The sequence below is a fragment of the Cuculus canorus genome, chromosome 25, assembly GCF_017976375.1.
Source record: "Cuculus canorus isolate bCucCan1 chromosome 25, bCucCan1.pri, whole genome shotgun sequence".
Classification (NCBI taxonomy): Eukaryota; Metazoa; Chordata; class Aves; order Cuculiformes; family Cuculidae; genus Cuculus; species Cuculus canorus.
Window position 1 is genome coordinate 5694234 of NC_071425.1, and position 19163 is coordinate 5713396.

At 54.3% G+C, this 19163-nt stretch overlaps 3 protein-coding genes and 1 pseudogene across 3 annotated transcripts; 2 read left to right on the top strand and 2 right to left on the bottom strand.

The window, feature by feature from the left end:
- The first annotated feature begins 5701 nt into the window (after positions 1 to 5701).
- Positions 5702 to 6956, top strand: LOC128854473 (feather keratin Cos1-2-like; annotated as a pseudogene).
- A 1597-nt stretch (positions 6957 to 8553) lies between these two features.
- On the bottom strand, positions 8554 to 9689 carry LOC128854577 (feather keratin Cos1-1/Cos1-3/Cos2-1-like). Its single transcript, XM_054088596.1, has 2 exons — positions 9566 to 9689; positions 8554 to 9206 (listed from the first exon to the last, which is right to left on the bottom strand). Exon 2 carries the CDS (start codon positions 9183 to 9185, stop codon positions 8871 to 8873), a length of 315 nt encoding a protein of 104 aa, XP_053944571.1. The 5' UTR covers positions 9186 to 9206; positions 9566 to 9689; the 3' UTR covers positions 8554 to 8870.
- Positions 9690 to 12494: 2805 nt separating this feature from the next.
- On the top strand, positions 12495 to 13428 carry LOC128854574 (feather keratin Cos1-1/Cos1-3/Cos2-1-like). Its single transcript, XM_054088591.1, has 2 exons — positions 12495 to 12515; positions 12800 to 13428. The coding sequence occupies exon 2, from the start codon at positions 12825 to 12827 to the stop codon at positions 13134 to 13136; it is 312 nt and encodes a 103-aa protein (XP_053944566.1). The 5' UTR covers positions 12495 to 12515; positions 12800 to 12824; the 3' UTR covers positions 13137 to 13428.
- Positions 13429 to 15712: 2284 nt separating this feature from the next.
- On the bottom strand, positions 15713 to 16830 carry LOC128854576 (feather keratin Cos1-1/Cos1-3/Cos2-1-like). The gene is made up of 2 exons (XM_054088593.1): positions 16707 to 16830; positions 15713 to 16347 (listed from the first exon to the last, which is right to left on the bottom strand). The coding sequence occupies exon 2, from the start codon at positions 16324 to 16326 to the stop codon at positions 16012 to 16014; it is 315 nt and encodes a 104-aa protein (XP_053944568.1). The 5' UTR covers positions 16327 to 16347; positions 16707 to 16830; the 3' UTR covers positions 15713 to 16011.
- Positions 16831 to 19163: the final 2333 nt, after the last annotated feature.

Consider the following 19163-nt stretch of genomic DNA (forward strand, 5'->3'; position numbering starts at 1 on the left):
GACAAGATTTGGGGGGCGTGGGGGGGCACTGATCTCTCAAGTGAGTGACCCATCTTTGCTCCTCTGATCATCTTCAAGAGAAATAGGTGCTTTCAAGCCTCAATTCAGCCCATTCAGAAGAGTCTGTCTCACACATCAGGTGATCCATGCCTTAGAAGCACCTGGTTTTTTTATCCACAGACACTCGGGATGAACTGGACAGCAGGCTTAAACAGCACACAGACACACAAATCCGGACCCAGGTCTGTGTAACATGGATAACATAAGAACTCGATTCCTTTAGCCACGAAGAATCCTAATGTTAGAATTGGGAACATTCTTACGGCCTGAGATGCTCCCTGCTGTCCCAGGTGATCTCCTTAAGGGGGATGTGGCTGGGTGGGAGCAGCCCCAGCTCTGTAAAGGGAGGGGATCCTGAGGGGTGTATTCTCACACCAGCAGAGGGTGGTGTGCCTGGGACAAGCCAGACTCCCCTCAGGCTGCAACCACTGAGTCTAGGACACCACAAATGATACCAACAGACCCAGGTAAGACAGGCACTCAGGCTCTTCAAAGGCAAATCCATTCATCTATCATGGTATCCATGCTGAAAGACCTTGGTCCTCTGCTAAAAGAGGGACAGGAAACAGAGGGTCCCCACCAAGCTGTCCTTCGGGGCACCTTGCTGTCAAGGGGAACCAAAGCAAAAAAGGAAAAGGGAAGAAAGCCAAAACCATTCAACTATCCTGGTATACATGATGAAAGATCTGGTCCTCAGCTGATGTTCCGAGTTCCTCAAGGAGTCTCCCTGCGGCTTCTCCAACATCCTGTTCACAGGCGGTACCTCCTGCCACAGTAGCGTCTGGCAATGCCAGAGAGGTCAAGGCCCCCGGAGCTGATGGGCACTCCCTGAGAGCTGAGGATGCTGCCAGCAGCAGCGGAAGGAGCTGAGGATGGGTCCAGGCAGGGTCACCACCATGGGAGAGGGCTGGATGGGGATGGTGGAGCTCTGGCACTGCCGGACACAGCACTCGTTGCAGCTGCTGGCCAGCGGGCACGGGCCGCAGGGCTGGCAGGGCTGGCACGGGTTGCAGCAGGACATGGCTCAGAGTCAGAGGGTACCTGGGAGAGGAAACAGAGAGGAAAGAGAGCACAGGAGTGTGTGAGGCGCCTGAGAGCGAAGCTTCAAACAGAATGATCACAGTGACCCAGGCTGATAGCACTGCCTGCACTGGTCCCAGCTAGCACTGGAGCTGAGTCTTCTGTCCTCAGGGCTGCGTTCTTGCCCTGGAAATCCTAGGGCCTTTCGTCTCAGCACTCGGAAGAAGCCTTCATTGGGGAATGGGCATGGAACAAACGTGAAAATGAAAAGGCATCTGTGATGGAAACAAAAGTCCTGTCCATGTCATCAGCTGTGATGGTTTGCATTCTAGGTGAGTTTGTCAGAAAATTGTTGCTTCTGCAAAGGTGCCTCTGGTCCTGCGGCAATGAAGGGCAGGGATAAAAGCCAGCCCGAGTCCCTGCTCCCTCATTCCAGTGCTTTGCCTTCTTCTCATTGAGAACCAGGTGAGTTTGAATCCTCTTCATCCCCACTCAGTAGGGCACTGGGCTGCTCCTCACACACTCCTGTGCTCTCTTTCCTCTCTGTTTCCTCTCCCAGGTACCCTCTGACTCTGAGCCATGTCCTGCTGCAACCCGTGCCAGCCCTGCCAGCCCTGCGGCCCGTGCCCGCTGGCCAGCAGCTGCAACGAGTGCTGTGTCCGGCAGTGCCAGAGCTCCACCATCGCCATCCAGCCCTCTCCCGTGGTGGTGACCCTGCCCGGACCCATCCTCAGCTCCTTCCCACAGAACACCGTTGTGGGCTCCTCCACCTCCGCTGCTGTTGGCAGCATCCTCAGCTCTCAAGGAGTGCCCATCAGCTCCGGGGGCCTTGACCTCTCCTGCATCACCAGCAGCTACAGTGGCAGAAGGTGTCTTCCTTACTAAAGCAGCTGGACACAGCTCTTGGAAATCTCCCTGAGATCTCCTGGCATGGTACTGCAGAAAGGATGAATATTCTGGCCGTTGCTTTCACAGGACTTGACCATCCTTCAACGCAAGTTGAAGGGCAGCCTGATTTAGTGGGATGGCCCTGCCCGTGGTGGGGGTTTGGGACTATGTTGGGACTATATCTTTATGGTCCCTTCCAACCCTAACTATTCTATGATTCTGTGATTCTATAATTCTACGATCTTTCGCTCCTGGCAGGAAGGGCCATGAGTTTGGGCTCATGTCTCTCCTTCCATTTTCCCGCCTACCTCTCTTTTCTCTCCTCGTTCTTTTCTACTCCTCCCCTGGGGCTGTTTGTCTCCCAAAATCAGGCTTCACTCTGCAGGAGAGGCAGAGGGATGCCCTGCATGAACTGCGCCATGGCCTATGGGTGCAGCCTCTTGCTCCTCATCATCCTTGCACTGGGGGCCTGTGCTTGCAGTGACATTCATTCCCTTTTCAGACTCATTAAAAATTTCTGCAACTCAGTTTGGGTCTCTGCATGGTCCTTCTGTCCCTGTGTGCCCTCTCATGCTGCCCAGGAATAATGGCTTTGATCTTGGCTGGGTTAAGATGAGAATACAAGGGCACCCTTCACGACTCCCAGAAGACTGTGAGGTTGCGACACACTGCAGAGGGTCCTCTTGGGCTCCTCTCCTCTGGCAGAATGCAGAACATCCCTAGTGACGCCAGAGTGTGTGGCAATCAGTGCTTGCCACGCAGCATCTGTGCCCATGCTTGCCCCTCAGGTCCTTCAGAAAAACGCTAGGACTGTGGGAGCCCATGGGGGCACAGCATCCAGGAAGCTCAAGGGACTGGTCAGTGATGTGCTGGGGAAGGAGGAGACAGAAGATACCCCCAAAAGATGGAAGGAGTTCGGATGGGGGGAATAGACAAAGGGATGGTCCACGGACTTGCCTCCACCTTCTCCTCCCGTCCATTGCCCAGTCTGGGGCCGTGGACAGCCCACATGGGCATGGGCAGCAAGGGTCAGTCCCTCTTACAGCACCACCACCACTCCTACAGCACTTGGAAGGGTCCAGGTTTTGACAGGTGTGCAGTGCTGACATGGGGTTGTCTGCATCTGGTGAAACGAGTGTTAAAGGAGGTGGCTGAGAGGATCAGGAACTCAGTCACATGCAGGACAGGACAACGTGGAAAAATGACTATTCTGGGCAGCAGAAAACACAAACAGTGGTCCTGATGACAAGGAAAGTCTGGTAGTTTTGGAATAAAGGTGGTGATGCAGCTGATCTCCAAGAAGGAAAGCCCTCAAAAGCAAAACTCTATTGCGATCCTCAGGGGCTGCTCACTCCCAGAGGGACAAGGATGAGGCTTTTCCCACCATGGTTAAGAGACACATGGAGAAGACAAAGACAAGCAGGGCCACGTGCAACCTGCTTGACTACATTTGCATTTCCTCGAGACAAGGCACTGTCCTGTTGGGAAGAGCTTTGTCGTGCCCAGAAGGAATCAACTACCCAGGCAAGAGGGAGGAAACCCGAGTTTGCTCAGGTAAATCCTTTGTCTGTGTGGGTGTCAGAAGAATAAAACGAACCGTTGCTGCAAGGCAAAGGAATCACTTCGCCCCAGTGGAAGACCTGGCCCTGACAGGCCTGGAGAGCAGGTGGGAGACCACAGGGAACAGAACTTGGCAGAGCTCTGACAAACTTTTCTGGTTTGTTGGATTGGAGCTTTGCCAGGTCAGGGCTGGTTCCTGTTGCAACTCATTGTGTGTCTGATAATTCCTGAGTGCATTGGTTTCTTGATGGCTCAGATCCTAATTGCCTCATTTTTAATTGCCTACTTGAAACGCTAAGGGAGACCATTAATGGTGATCTAAAATGTGTGTGGAGATCTTATCACATGTTCTCAGGAACTAGAACCCCCCTAGAGCCTCCTGGGACCCCTTTAAGACCTTACAGGACCCCTCTAAGACTTGTAGGACCATTCTAGAGCCCCACAGGACCCTACTAAGAGCCACCAAAGATCCCACCTTCTAGGACCCCTTTTGGCCCTGCAGGACCCCTGTCAAGCCCCGCAGGACCCATCTAGTACACTCTGGACCCCTCTAGAGCCACCCATGATCCCTCTAGAGCCCTTTGAGGCTCCTTTTAAGTCTTACCAGGACCCCTCTAAGACCCTCCATACTCCTCTAGAGCTTCCTGGACCTCCTTTAAGGCTTCCAAGGACCCCTCTAGGACCACCAGGAACCCTCTAGAGTGTCCTGGGATCCTTTAAAGCATTCCAGGACCCCTCTAGGACACTTGAGATCCTTCTAGAGCCCCCTGGGACCTTTATAAGGCCTTCCAGGACCCCTCTAGGACCCACAGGGCCACTCTAGAGCCCCACAGCACCCCTGTAGTGCCACCAAAGATCCCACTAGAGCCCTCCGGGACCCCGTTTAAGGCCTTCCAGGATCCTGGTAGGACCCCTAGGACCCCTCTGGAATGGAAGGAAAAAAAAACACTGGGTGGAATTATTCTCAGGAAGGGAAAAAAGATAGGGTGGAGTTGCTGGTGTGGACACTGAATGAGCTGAGCGTCCTCTGGAGGCTATGAGGGTGAGGTTCTTCATATGGCCATGAAATCCTTGAGCTGTGTCTTCATAACATGCCCCCAAGGCCAGCCTGGTGGTGAGCATGTAGCTCCTCACAGTTTGTGGGACAGGCAAACAAACATCATGCAGGAACCGGCATGAAAACCCCAAGCCAAGCAGTGCAGACACTCTGCTTCCCGCTGTGCTCCCTGCACCGATCGCTTCCACTTTGACAGTCTCTGTTTCCCTCTTTAGAATCTGCTGCTTTCAAACCTGACCTCCATGAGGACCTTTCACCTGTGGGTGCTTTCTGCTTTCCCAGTTTCTAAGGAGAGTGAAAGGGCTCAAGAGCACAAGGAAACCTTTTTCCATTCACTGAGGAATGGGAGATTGGGGCACCTTGCTGTAGCTGTTCCTTTGGTCAGCATCCCTTAGAAATAAGGAAGACATCCCTGGCTTCTCTGCTGCCAGTGACTATGAGGGCTGTGCCCAGGCCCACAGATGCTGTTAAATGCAGGAGGCCCTGGAGATTCAGGAGCCCCATGAGTTCTTGAGGAAGGGCATTCCTGTTGCTATGGTTGGAGCTGCATAGACATGAAAAGAGGTGAGTGATCAGCTCTGGAAGGTGACTTGCTTTGAAGATTGGGAGGAGTTGTAATGTGGGGAACAGCCTGATAGACTCAGTGGAAGCCATGAGGTGGCCTCTACTTCCTCTGACCCAGCTGCGTTTGAACAGGAGAGCCAAAAGGGACTCTCAAATGTTTCCTCAGGACTGGGCAGGGCAGCAGGCAGCCTTCCCGGGGAAACATTCTCATCATGCTAGGAGGGAGGGAAAGAGAAAAACCCATCATGTCCTCCTTCAAGGAGAACACTTGGATGAGGAGCCAAGAGACTGCAGGGTCCCTTCCTGTCAACACTGCAAACAGGCAGCCCCACCAATATGCCCCAGGCCAGCATCAGGTGCTTGCACGGCACTCATGTGGCTCTCCATATGAGTCTTCTCCTGGCACTGACACTTTTCTGACCCAGAAATTCTGGAACATCTCCATCCCAGCACGCAGAAGAAGCCTCCAGGAGGGAAGGGGCATGGCACAAGGCAGGAAATGAACAGGGAGCATTTGGGAAATAAAGCACCCAGCCCATGTCATTAGCTGGGATGTTTTCCGTCCATCATGAGCACTTTAGAAAATTGCCACTTCCGTGGAAGCTGCGTCTGGGCCTGGGGCAGGTCAGGGCCACTGTAAAAGCCAGAGCAGCTCCTCGCTCTCTCATCCACTTCTCTTGCATCCTACTCTTTGGGAACCAGGTGAGTTCAAAGCCCTTACCTCCTGCCCTTGTTCTGGTCATGCAGATTCCTGCTCTTCCATCCTCTGAGGAGGGAAAGAAGGGTAAATTTCTGACTCAACTAGTGCTGGGGTCTTGCGTGAAGAGACACTACCTTGCAGAAATAGGCAGCAGCCTCACTGAGGTTTGTGACAATTGGTAATACTCTGTCTGGCTGAATCCAAGAAATCATTTTGGCTTATCACCCACTTTCTACCTCCAATCTCAGCACATGCCTTTTTCACCTTTGCAGTGGAGGTATGGATTCATGGCAAACTCTTCCTCACATGTCTGTGTGCTCTGATACGTTTCTGCTCTCTGTCCAGGTTCTCCTCCAGCCCCAAGCCATGTCCTGCTGCAACCCGTGCCAGCCCTGCCAGCCCTGCGGCCCGTGCCCGCTGGCCAGCAGCTGCAACGAGTGCTGAGTCCGACAGTGCCAGAGCTCCACCATCGCCATCCAGCCACCCGCGGTGGTGGTGACCCTGCCCGGACCCATCCTCAGCTCCTTCCCACAGAACACTGTTGTGGGCTCCTCCACCTCCGCTGCTGTGGGCAGCATCCTCAGCTCTCAGGGAGTGCCCATCTCCTCCGGGGGCCTTGACCTCTCCTGCATCACCAGCGGCTACTGTGGCACCAGATGTCGGCCCTGCTAAAGCCTCTGATGATTGTCCAGATGAGGACCCCCAGGAATCCAGACCTCAATTCTGAGCTAAGGACAGATATCCTGGCCACCACTTTCAGAGACGCTGACCATTCATTGCTCCCCTTCCAAAGGAGGGCGACTGGAGCTCTCTGAAAACATGGCCATAGTCTGACTTCCCAGCTTTCCTCTCTCTCCCATGTCTTTCTTGTCTTTTGCTCTTCTGGGCTATGAGGCCCTCAAAGCCATCATGGGGGATATGTTGACCCCTCTCCCTCCATGTAGCAGCAGAAGATGCCCTGTGGGATCTCCGCTGTGGGCAATGGGCACAGACTTTGAGAGCTGCCAGTGCTCTCCCTGCTCTGGCTGCCCCCTCCTCTAGAAGTGACCTCACTGCCCCCTTCACAGTCATTAAAGTTCTCTGCATTCCAGACTCTGTCTCCACGCAATCCTTTTTTCATGTAATTGTCTTGAGTTGTCAAAGAATAAACACATTGTTTTAGGTAGTGGGAGGAAAGGCGGTGGCACAATTGGTCCTTTGAGCATTCCCAGGGGAAGGGGGGATTAGGACACTGGACAGTGGTCCCTTACTGTTCTGTTTTGGAGCTGTGGCAACTAATTTAAGCCCTGCTAAATCTGCTGGCAATGTCCCTGGAAAAACATTTCCAAAGACCACAGAACATGGTGCTAGATATGAGATAGAACCTTCAGGAATTTTCTTTAGAGCTTTCAGCCATTTTTTTTTCCTTCTTCCAGTCTCTTCTCTCTCTCTTTCCTTTGCTGTTGCTGTGTTCCAGTGCCTGCCTAGAGGTGACCTGTTGGCCTCCCTCCCTCTGCAGCACAGGCAGATGCACACCCTGCATGAGTTCCACTGCATCTTGGTGGCATCTCCTGGTGCTCCCTGTGAGCCACCTCCTTCTCTTCTTTAGACTCATTAAAGTTTTGCTGCATCCAGGCCTGCATCTCTGAGTCTTCCTTCCTTCTTCAAGAACTCTTCCAATCTGCTCTGAGGAAAAGATGACTTTTTGGAGAGGACTGGATTGGGTGCAACTTTTCACATTTCCCAAAGTAGCAGAGGATCAGGCTCATCACACTGGATTGTCTTTTGTGCCCTGTTCCTTGGAGATGTAGAAAACATTCCTGGTTACTCCTCAGCCTGTGACCATCAGTCCTTACAGCCTTACTGCATCTCTTCCCAGATGGGTCTTGAGCTCTGGCCATGGAACATGTTATGTGGATGCGGACCCCAAACACCACTTCCCTTGAGGGAGGAGCCCTTGGCTATGGGACACCACTGGATGGTGTCAGAAGCCCCTCTGGCTCTTGGGGAACCAGAGTATCATTTTAATTGGAAAAAAACTCTAGTATCGTCAAGTCCTCCTGTGAGTCCAACACCACTGTGGCTGCTAAATCCTGTCCCGAAGTGCCAGGGCCTCACGATCTTCAAACACCATAGAATGGTAGAATGGTTGTGATTGGAAAGGACCTTAAGCATCATCCATTTTTAATCCCCCTGATATGGCAGGGGCACAAGGCCCCATCCAACTTAGCCTTGAACCCATCCATGAATTGAAACTCCACCACTGCCCTGGGCAGCTTCTGCCAGTCATTCACTTCTCTTCTTGTAAAGATCTATCACTTCTCACTAGGGAGACAAACATCTACTTAGCTACAACCTCCTTTCCGGGATCTAAAGAGAGGGATGACGACTCCCCTCAGCCTCCTCTTCTCCAGAGTAAACAGTTTCAGGGTCCTCAATTTCTCCCAGAACCCCTAGGCTCCAGACCCTTCCCCACCTCAATTCCCCTTCTCTGGAAAGAGGTACGGTAACTCTGGAAGGACTGATGGCCGTGGCCTGAGGAGCAGCCAGGATTGTCTGCTGCAGCTCCAGGGCACAGAGCAAAACAAGTCCTATCATCTCCTACCTTGGGGAATGAGGAATGTTCTGTTATTTCACCCAAATTTATTCACTAAAAGAAGCCCCATTTCCCCTGAGCAGATGGGAAGAGTCATTGCAAAATGAAGGAGGATTCAGAGGCCCAGGCTTGGATGCAGCACAACTTTAATGAATCTAATGAACAAAGAGAGGCAACTCCCAGGGAGCACCAGAGGCAGCCACGAAAATGCAGTGGAGCTCCTCAGGGTGTCCGTCTGCCAACACTGCAGAGTGACGAGGCCAACAGGTCACCCACCAGGCTGGTATTGGGACAAGACAAAAGCAAAGGTAAGAGAGAGAAAAGAGTGTGGAAGAAGGAAACTAATAATCAAAGGTCTAAAGACAATGCCTCATGGAACTATTTCGTTTTCCAGCACCAGGTTCTGAATTCTTGTGAACTCATGCCCATGGTCATGACCAGCAGATTTAGCAGGGCCGACATCTGTTGCCACAGTAGCAGCTGGTGATGCAGGACAGGTCACAGCAGCCAGTGTTGATGGACACTCCGTTGGAGCTGAGGATGTTGCCAATAGCAGCGGAGGTGGAGTTTCCCACGGCGGTGTTCTGAGGGAAGGAGCTGAGGATGGGTCCGGGCAGGGTCACCACCACGGGAGAGGGCTCGATGACCACAACGGAGTCCTGGCACCGCCTGCAGCAGCACTCATTGCAGCTGCTGGCCAGCGGGCACGGGCCGCAGGGCTGGCAGGGGCCACAGGGACAGCACTGGTCAGAGCAGGACATGTCTGGGGACTGGAGGTGAATCTGGGAGGAAAGAGAGCACAGGAAAACATCAGGAACTGCCTGAAAATCCCCCAAAAGAAAGCCAAGGCACCTGCCAGGTGGAGAGGCAGCGGCTCTGCAGGAATGAACAAGGGCTTCTTTGACTGAGCCTGGCAAGATCTTTCATACATCAGCCAGGACGTGGGATCCTCCGGATCAGCCGGGAGCAAAGAGGCACCTCAGCCCAGCGCCAGCCTCTCTCCAGGACAGAGCGCCTCTCCCCTGACCTCTCCCAACACCACCATCTCAGAGCCCCAACACAAGACCAAGGAGCAGGGATCAGCTCAGTTGTCCTGGGAGGCCAGACCCAGTCTGAGAGGACAAAGGGGGTTCCAACTCACTTGGTTCCCAAGGAGAAGGAGGTGGCAGAAGTGGTGGAGAGAGCAAACAGCTGGGCTTGCTTTTATCCCAGCCTCTCCCTGCCTGAGGCCCAAAGGCAGCCACAAGCATTTTCCTGTGTGCTCCTCAGGATCGGAAACAGCCCAGGTAATGACATGGCAGCGTTGATGCTTCCCCCTGTGCTGCCTTTGCATTTCCTGCTTGATGTCATGGCCATTCCCTCGGGGATGTTTTTTAGATGTTGGCGTGAGAGGCCTCATGATCTGCACAGTTGGATGAGTTGGTGTGGGCACAGACACGGACTGAGTGCCAGAAGGATGCGGTGGAGTCAGGTGCCGTCAGCTTGGGGCACTGCGGTGGTTTCTTCTGTGATGATGCTGGGACAGGATAGACCCCAGCTCCTGCCAGCCCTGCCAGCCTTGTCTTGGCCTCCAAGCGTGCCTGGGGGAACGTTCTCTGTCCTCCTCTTTCCCTCCCTCCTGTCCCACACCAAATGGCAGTGGCTCTTGTCTCCCCAGGCAGGCGGATTGCACTTAAGGGATTTGCACCCCTTTTGACCCCAATCTGCCCTCCGGAGGAATCTGCCAACATCTTGGGCCTCCTCCTCCTCTTTCTGGATGGTCCCTGTGTCTCCTCCAGCAAGGCTGCCTGAGCATGGGTCCTACTTCGGGGCACCTGTCCCTGCTTCAGTACGGAGGATCCAGCAGCTCCTCAGTCCCATCCCGTGCTCTTGCCTTTGTCCCCATCTGCTCATCTGCAGTGTCCTGTGGGCCAGTGGGATTGTGTCCCAGTCTGGGCCATTCTCTGCATGCACACGCGTGTGCTCCTAAGCTTGTGTCTGCACAGCCCTGGCTGCCTCTGGGGAGACCACGGCTCTGCGGACACGGCTCCGTCTGTGCTCAGCCGGGAGGACTTGTTCTCAGCTCCACAGGTCTGTGCCCACCCGGACATTTCCTTTCTCTTGTGCATCTGGGAACATCTCTCTTCACCCTTGTGCCTATGGGCAGGTGTCAGGGCACACGTGTATGTACAGTCGTCTGCCTGCCCTCCCAACGGGGCCCAAGCATTTCCAGAGGCCCATTCTGACATTCCTTCATAATAATGGCAGGAACTGACTCTGCTCCTCTTTGCCACAGGGAAGCGGCCTCTGCAACTGCAACCACAAATGGATGATCAGGTGGTCACTTTCTCATTCCTAGAGGACTAGGAAGGCAGGTCACTATGTCTGTGGGCCTCCTCTCAAGTGGCATGGGGATGGAAGAGAAGAGTGAGTCACTGGAGGGAATGCGGGTCTGTGTGGTGCTGAGCATCCAGAAGGCTTTCAAAAAAAACAAGAGTGCACCGGTGATCCCAGGTCAGGATGAAGTCTCATGACCGTCATTGGGGTTCAACAACGGCCAGCGGTCACCAGGGGTTTTCACAGAGATGGGGTCGGACTCAGGTCAAGCTGGGAAATCACACGCACACGTCGAGGTGTAAACAAAGCGCAGTGGGGTCCTAGTACAGAAATAGGCACAGATGTGTCACAGCTGGAGATGCAACTCAGGTTGCGCTCAAGCACTAGAATGGAAACCTGAACGCTTCTGCCATGGGAAGGGGAGAAGGCCCCGGCTGAAGACCCCCAGCAGCACCACCTAACTACGGCCTCAGCAAGGCCAACAGAGGGAAAGGGCAGCCCTTAGCTGTGCTACAACTACGTTGGGCAACGCCCTTACATCTCTCAGACAAAGAACATCTGGACCCCTGTCCCTTTCATCCAACACCCATTTGGTGTGAGGTCTCGGCCCCCGCCTCACCCAACACCACGCTACCGGGCTGCACAAGTGCATAGCATCAGAGAACAGTTTGCTTTGGAAGGGATCCTAAAGACCATCTAGTTCCAAGCCCCGTGCTATGGGTAGGGACACCTGCTACTGGACCAGGCTGCCCGAGGCCCCATGCAACTGACCTTGACCACCTTCAGGGATGGGGCAGCCACAACTTCCCTGGCCAACCTGTTCCAGTGCCTCACCACTCCCATAGTGAAGAAATTCCTCCTTCTGTCTAGCCTAAATCGGCCCCTCTCCGGTTTACAACCATTTCCCTTTGTCACTACAAGACTTTGTGAACGGTCCCTGCCCAGCTTTCTTGTAGGCCCCCTTCAGGTACGGGAAAGTTGCTCTAATGTCTGCGGAGAGCCTTGTCTTCTCCAGGCTGTACAACCCCAACTCTCTGTGCCTGTTCTGGGATGGGAGCTGCTCCAGACCTCTGATCATCCTTGTAAGCTCCTTGGCACCTGTTCCATAGCCTTCTTAAGTTGAGGCTTCCAGATCTGGACACAATGCTCCAGGAGAGGTCTCACAGGAGAGGAACAGAGGGGCAGAATCACTTCCCTCAACCTGCTCGACACACTGCTTTTGATGCAGCCCAGGACACTCTTGGGCTTCCTGGCTGTGAGAACACATTGCCGGCTCATGTCAAGCTTCTCATCAACCATCAGAGAGAGGTGAGGGAGGAAGAGGAAAGGAAGGGGTTTCTCCTCTCACATGGGATTCCTTAGGCACCACGACAGGAAATGTGAGAGAGGTGCCCATTTGCTGACTCCTAAGCAATTGCCCAGGTGCACATCACCTGCCCGCACGGGATGCCACCAGCTCTGGAGATGAGCCTTCTGCCTTCACTGACGTGTTTCTACCCCGGAAATCCTCACGTCTCTCATCCCGGCAGGTCAAGAAGCCTTCATGTGGGAAGTGCATGGCATCAGGCAGGAAATGAGAAGGCAGCGGGGCAGGAAACCAGGACACAGCCCATGCCATTAGCTGGGATGCTTTGCGTTTGACGGGAGCTTGTCAGGAAATTCTCCCTTCCCCAGAGGGAGCCTGTGGGCCTGAGGCAGGGCAGGAGCACTATAAAAGGCAGCCCAAGTCCCTGCTCTCTCATCCACTTCTTTTGCCTCCTCTCCTCGGGAATCAGGTGAGTGTGAAGCTGCTTCTCCTCCTCCTTCAAGACCAGCTCTGTCCTCGATGTCTGTCTCAGCTGCTGAGGGCTGTTGTAGTGCAGGGCTGGGAGCTGCTTCTCGAGGGATAGGGAAGGGCAGAGCAGGTCTTGCCCAGAGAGAGGCTGGGACTCGGTTGAGGTGTCTGCTGGGCTTTGAGCTGGACAGGGCCTACCGGGCCAGGAGGTGCCTTGTCTCCTCTGGATTGAGTGCAGTGCTGCTCCTCAGGTGTCCTCACGCTCTCTTTCCTCTCTCCTCTCAGCCAGGTTCATCTCCAGGCACCAGTCATGTCCTGCTCCGATAAGTGCTGTCCCTGTGGCCCCTGCCAGCCCTGCGGCCCGTGCCCGCTGGCCAGCAGCTGCAATGAGTGCTGTTGCAGGCAGTGCCAGGACTCCGTTGTGGTCATCGAGCCCTCTCCCGTGGTGGTGACCCTGCCCGGACCCATCCTCAGCTCCTTCCCTCAGAACACCGCTGTGGGAAACTCCACCTCCGCTGCTGTTGGCAACATCCTCAGTTGTAACGGAGTGCCCATCAACACTGGCTGCTGTGACCTCTCCTGCATCACCAGCTGCTGTGGCAACAGATGCCGACCTTGCTAAGATTGTTGACAACGGCCCAGTAGCAGAACCTCCAACACAATAGAACATGCTGCTGGACATGAGATTTGAGGCATTGACTTTAGATCTCTGAGTATTAGTTTCCTTCTTCCACACTCTTCTCTCTCTCTTTCCTTTGCCTTTGTCTTGTCCCAATACCAGCCTGGTGGGGGACCTGTTGTCACTCTGCAGGGCTGGCAGATGGACACCCTGCAGGAGCTCCACCGCATCTTGGTGTCTGCCCCTGGTGCTCCATGGGAACCACCTGTTTTTCTTCTTTACACTCATTAAAGTTGTGTTGCATCCAAGCCCGAGCCTCTGAGTCCTCCTTCGTTCTGCAACAATTCTTCCCACGTCCTCAGGAGAATTGGGGTTTTGTCGAACAGATAAGTTTGAGTGAAAGAGAGGAGCCTTCCTCATTGCCCGAGGAAGAAGAACGTAGGACTGGGTTGTCCTTTGTGCTCTGGAGCTGCAGCAGACAACCCTGGCTGCTCCTCAGACCACGGCCATCCTTGCAGCGTTACTGCAGCTCTTCCCGGACGCGGGTGGGAGCTCTGTGCTCGGAAGTACATTCTGCGAATGGCAATCCAAAGCACTGCTCCAAACTCTCTCAGCCTCTCCTCAAATGGGAGGTTCTCCAGCCCTCGGATCACGTCTCTGGCCTCCTCTGGGCTCACTCACGCACAGCAATTTCCTTCCTTTGCTGAGGACTCCAGAACTGGACTCAGGGCTCCAAGTGAGCTCTCACGAGAGCAGAGGAGAGGGGGAGAATGCCCTCCCTCCCCAGCTGCTCCCACTTCTTTGAATGCATCCCAGGACACGGTTGGCTCTCTGGGCTGCAGGCACACATTGCCAGCTCACGTTGGGCTTCTAATCCACCAAGACCCAAAGTCCTTCACTTCAGGGCAGCTCCAAATCTATTCTCCACGCAGCCTTTGACTTTGCATGGGATTGCTATGACCCCGCTGCAGGACCTTGCCCTTAGCCTCATGCAATTTCACATCATTCATACAACCACATCTTTCCAGCACGTCCAGGTCCGGCTGCATGGCATCCCTTCCCTCCAGAGAGTTGACCATGCCCACAGCTTGGTGTCATCGTTAAACTTGATGAGAGTGCCCAAATCCCACTATCCAAGTCTGTGACAAAGTTGTTAAACACCACCAGTCCCAAGAACGACCCCTGCCAAACACCGCTTGACACTGATCTCCGCTGGGACAGTGAGCTGTTGACCACAACCCTTTGAGTGTGACCACCCAGCCAATTCCTTATCCACTGAGTGGCTTATTAGTCAATGTCTCTCTAACTTAGGGATGAGAATGTTGTGAGGGACAGTGAGAAATGCCTTCCACGACGAGCCCCAGCACAGGATGTTGGTTACTCTTTCCCCCTCCACCAAAGCTGTAGCCCCATCGCTGAAAGCCAACAAACTTTTCAGGCACGATTGGCCTTTAGTGAAGCATTGGTATTCCTTTAGTGAAGTAGGTGGTCTGGCTTGTGCCCGTGCCGGTGGTGGCTGAGGCAAGGAAGTCCTTGGGGACCACAGCCTTCTCCACAGCCTGGGTAATAGCATCTCCCATTTCCTTCTGGACAGGGCCCACTTTCTCCCTAGTCCTTCTTTTATCATGGAAGAGAATACCTAGAGAAGCTTCTCTTGTTGTTCTTGACATCCTCGGTCAGGTTGAATTCAGTCAGGGCTTTAGCTTGGCTAACCTGATCCCTGGCAGCTTGGACAAGGTTCCTGTGTTCCTGCCAGGTCACCTGCCCTTGCTTCCACCCTCTGAAGGCTGCCTTTTTGCATTTAGGTTTGTTCAGGTGCCCCTTGTTCACCCACGGAGACCTCTTTGTGGCGTTTTCACCTGCCTTCCTCTTTGCTGGGATGCTTTGCTCCTGAGTGTGGGGGAGGTGATCCTTTACAGGTGCCTTGTTCTCTTTTGTGGTGCCTCAGGACGTGGCCGGAAGGAATCAGCTGCCGAGACAAGAATGAAGGTCCAGAGCTGGAATGGGTTCAATCTATTCTTCCTCTTGCTTTCTGAGGATCTTACTGATGACCAACAGCATCTGCTGACCCCCAATGTAGCTCTGATCACACCTGGGCTGAGCTCAGGGCGACGAGCAAATCAGAAGGGAAAGGACCTGGCACAGATAGGACCATTGTTTTTGCTTTGCTGGAATCGAGCTTTGCCAGGAAATGATGGGATCCCGTTGCATCTCATTCTATCTGTGGTATTTTGTGGGTGCCTTTGGTGTCTTAATTGCCTCCTTCTTAATTGCCTCCTTGAAATGCTCAAAGGGCGTACTAGCTACGACCTAGAGAGCGGTGGAAATTTCATGTTGGTAACAATGTCTTTGCCCAAAGGAGCAAAGTTCTGGTGAGATAGACGCTAACCTGGGCCTCCCTTGGCAGCAATCAGCATCAGTTTGTTCAGGAAACGGTGAAATTAATTTCCCGGGTTGCCCAGGGGAAAGATCCATTGCAAGGATTCCCACCCTCCCTTGTCTCCACCTTTTCTTTCCCCTGAGCAGACGGGAAGAGTTGCCCCAGGATAAGGAGGACTCAGAGGCTCAGGCTTGGATGCAGCACAACTTTAATCAGTCTAAAGAAGGAAAGGAAGTGGCTGCCAGGGAGCACCAGGGTCAGCCACCAAGACACGGCGGAGGTCCCGCAGGGTGTCCGCCTGACTGCTCTGCAGAGGGACGGAGGCCAACAGGTGTTGACTCCGGTGGCGTTAGGAAGAAAAAAAACAGCAAAGAAAAGAGGGAGGAAAGAGGAAACAGAGGCCTGAAGCTCTGGAGGCAGTGCCTCAAGTTCTATCTCCTGTCCAGCATCAGGTTGTGAAGTCTTGGAGGTTCTTGTCCAGGTCCGTTGCCAGCAGATTTAGCAGGGCCGACATCTGTTGCCACAGTAGCAGCTGGTGATGCAGGACAGGTCACAGCAGCCAGTGTTGATGGACACTCCGTTGGAGCTGAGGATGTTGCCAATAGCAGCGGAGGTGGAGTTTCCCACAGCGGTGTTCTGAGGGAAGGAGCTGAGGATGGGTCCGGGCAGGGTCACCACCACGGGAGAGGGCTCGATGACCACAACGGAGTCCTGGCACCGCCTGCAGCAGCACTCATTGCAGCTGCTGGCCAGCGGGCACGGGCCGCAGGGCTGGCAGGGGCCACAGGGACAGCACTGGTCAGAGCAGGACATGTCTGGGGACTGGAGGTGAATCTGGGAGGAAAGAGAGCACAGGAAAACATCAGGAACTGCCTGAAAATCCCCCAAAAGAAAGCCAAGGCACCTGCCAGGTGGAGAGGCAGCGGCTCTGCAGGAATGAACAAGGGCTTCTTTGACTGAGCCTGGCAAGATCTTTCATACATCAGCCAGGACGTGGGATCCTCCGGATCAGCCGGGAGCAAAGAGGCACCTCAGCCCAGCACCAGCCTCTCTCCAGGACAGAGCGCCTCTCCCCTGACCTCTCCCAACACCACCATCTCAGAGCCCCAACACAAGACCAAGGAGCAGGGATCAGCTCAGTTGTCCTGGGAGGCCAGACCCAGTCTGAGAGGACAAAGGGGGTTCCAACTCACTTGGTTCCCAAGGAGAAGGAGGTGGCAGAAGTGGTGGAGAGAGCAAACAGCTGGGCTTGCTTTTATCCCAGCCTCTCCCTGCCTGAGGCCCAAAGGCAGCCACAAGCATTTTCCTGTGTGCTCCTCAGGATCGGAAACAGCCCAGGTAATGACATGGCAGCGTTGATGCTTCCCCCTGTGCTGCCTTTGCATTTCCTGCTTGATGTCATGGCCATTCCCTCGGGGATGTTTTTTAGATGTTGGCGTGAGAGGCCTCATGATCTGCACAGTTGGATGAGTTGGTGTGGGCACAGACACGGACTGAGTGCCAGAAGGATGCGGTGGAGTCAGGTGCCGTCAGCTTGGGGCACTGCGGTGGTTTCTTCTGTGATGATGCTGGGACAGGATAGACCCCAGCTCCTGCCAGCCCTGCCAGCCTTGTCTTGGCCTCCAAGCGTGCCTGGGGGAACGTTCTCTGTCCTCCTCTTTCCCTCCCTCCTGTCCCACACCAAATGGCAGTGGCTCTTGTCTCCCCAGGCAGGCGGATTGCACTTAAGGGATTTGCACCCCTTTTGACCCCAATCTGCCCTCCGGAGGAATCTGCCAACATCTTGGGGCTCCTCCTCCTCTTTCTGGATGGTCCCTGTGTCTCCTCCAGCAAGGCTGCCTGAGCATGGGTCCTACTTCGGGGCACCTGTCCCTGCTTCAGTACGGAGGATCCAGCAGCTCCTCAGTCCCATCCCGTGCTCTTGCCTTTGTCCCCATCTGCTCATCTGCAGTGTCCTGTGGGCCAGTGGGATTGTGTCCCAGTCTGGGCCATTCTCTGCATGCACACGCGTGTGCTCCTAAGCTTGTGTCTGCACAGCCCTGGCTGCCTCTGGGGAGACCACGGCTCTGCGGACACGGCTCCGTCTGTGCTCAGCCGGGAGGACTTGTTCTCAGCTCCACAGGTCTGTGCCCACCCGGACATTTCCTTTCTCTTGTGCATCTGGGAACATCTCTCTTCACCCTTGTGCCTATGGGCAGGTGTCAGGGCACACGTGTATGTACAGTCGTCTGCCTGCCCTCCCAACGGGGCCCAAGCATTTCCAGAGGCCCATTCTGACATTCCTTCATAATAATGGCAGGAACTGACTCTGCTCCTCTTTGCCACAGGGAAGCGGCCTCTGCAACTGCAACCACAAATGGATGATCAGGTGGTCACTTTCTCATTCCTAGAGGACTAGGAAGGCAGGTCACTATGTCTGTGGGCCTCCTCTCAAGTGGCATGGGGATGGAAGAGAAGAGTGAGTCACTGGAGGGAATGCGGGTCTGTGTGGTGCTGAGCATCCAGAAGGCTTTCAAGAAAAACAAGAGTGCACCGGTGATCCCAGGTCAGGATGAAGTCTCATGACCGTCATTGGGGTTCAACAATGGCCAGCAGTCACCAGGGGTTTTCACAGAGATGGGGTCGGACTCAGGTCAAGCTGGGAAATCATACGCACACGTCGAGGTGTAAACAAAGCGCAGTGGGGTCCTAGTACAGAAATAGGCACAGATGTGTCACAGCTGGAGATGCAACTCAGGTTGCGCTCAAGCACTAGAATGGAAACCTGAACGCTTCTGCCATGGGAAGGGGAGAAGGCCCCGGCTGAAGACCCCCAGCAGCACCACCTAACTACGGTCTCAGCAAGGCCAACAGAGGGAAAGGGCAGCCCTTAGCTGTGCTACAACTACGTTGGGCAACGCCCTTACATCTCTCAGACAAAGAACATCTGGACCCCTGTCCCTTTCATCCAACACCCATTTGGTGTGAGGTCTCGGCCCCCGCCTCACCCAACACCAGGCTACCGGGCTGCACAAGTGCATAGCATCAGAGAACAGTTTGCTTTGGAAGGGATCTTAAAGATCATCTACTTCCAAGCCCCGTGCTATGCGTAGGGACACCTGCTACTTGACCAGGCTGCCCGAGGCCCCATGCAACTGACCTTGACCACCTCCAGGGGTGGGGCAGCCACAACTTCCCTAGGCAACCCGTTCCAGTGCCTCACCACTCCCATAGTGAAGAAATTCCTCCTTCTGTCTAGCCTAAATCGGCCCCTCTCCGGTTTACAACCATTTCCCTTTGTCACTACAAGACTTTGTGAACGGTCCCTGCCCAGCTTTCTTGTAGGCCCCCTTCAGGTACGGGAAAGTTGCTCTAATGTCTGCGGAGAGCCTTGTCTTCTCCAGGCTGTACAACCCCAACTCTCTCTGCCTGTTCTGGGATGGGAGCTGCTCCAGACCTCTGATCATCCTTGTAACCTCCTTGGCACCTGTTCCATAGCCTTCTTAAGTTGAGGCTTCCAGATCTGGACACAATGCTCCAGGAGAGGTCTCACAGGAGAGGAACAGAGGGGCAGAATCACTTCCCTCAACCTGCTCGACACACTGCTTTTGATGCAGCCCAGGACACTGTTGGGCTTCCTGGCTGTGAGAACACATTGCCGGCTCATGTCA

What these genes read in the sequence shown, in the direction of transcription:
- LOC128854577 (XM_054088596.1), bottom strand. Translation starts at nt 9,185, where the DNA reads ATGTCCTGCTCTGACCAGTGCTGTCCCTGTGGCCCCTGCCAGCCCTGC.
- LOC128854576 (XM_054088593.1), bottom strand. Translation starts at nt 16,326, where the DNA reads ATGTCCTGCTCTGACCAGTGCTGTCCCTGTGGCCCCTGCCAGCCCTGC.
- LOC128854574 (XM_054088591.1), top strand. Translation starts at nt 12,825, where the DNA reads ATGTCCTGCTCCGATAAGTGCTGTCCCTGTGGCCCCTGCCAGCCCTGC.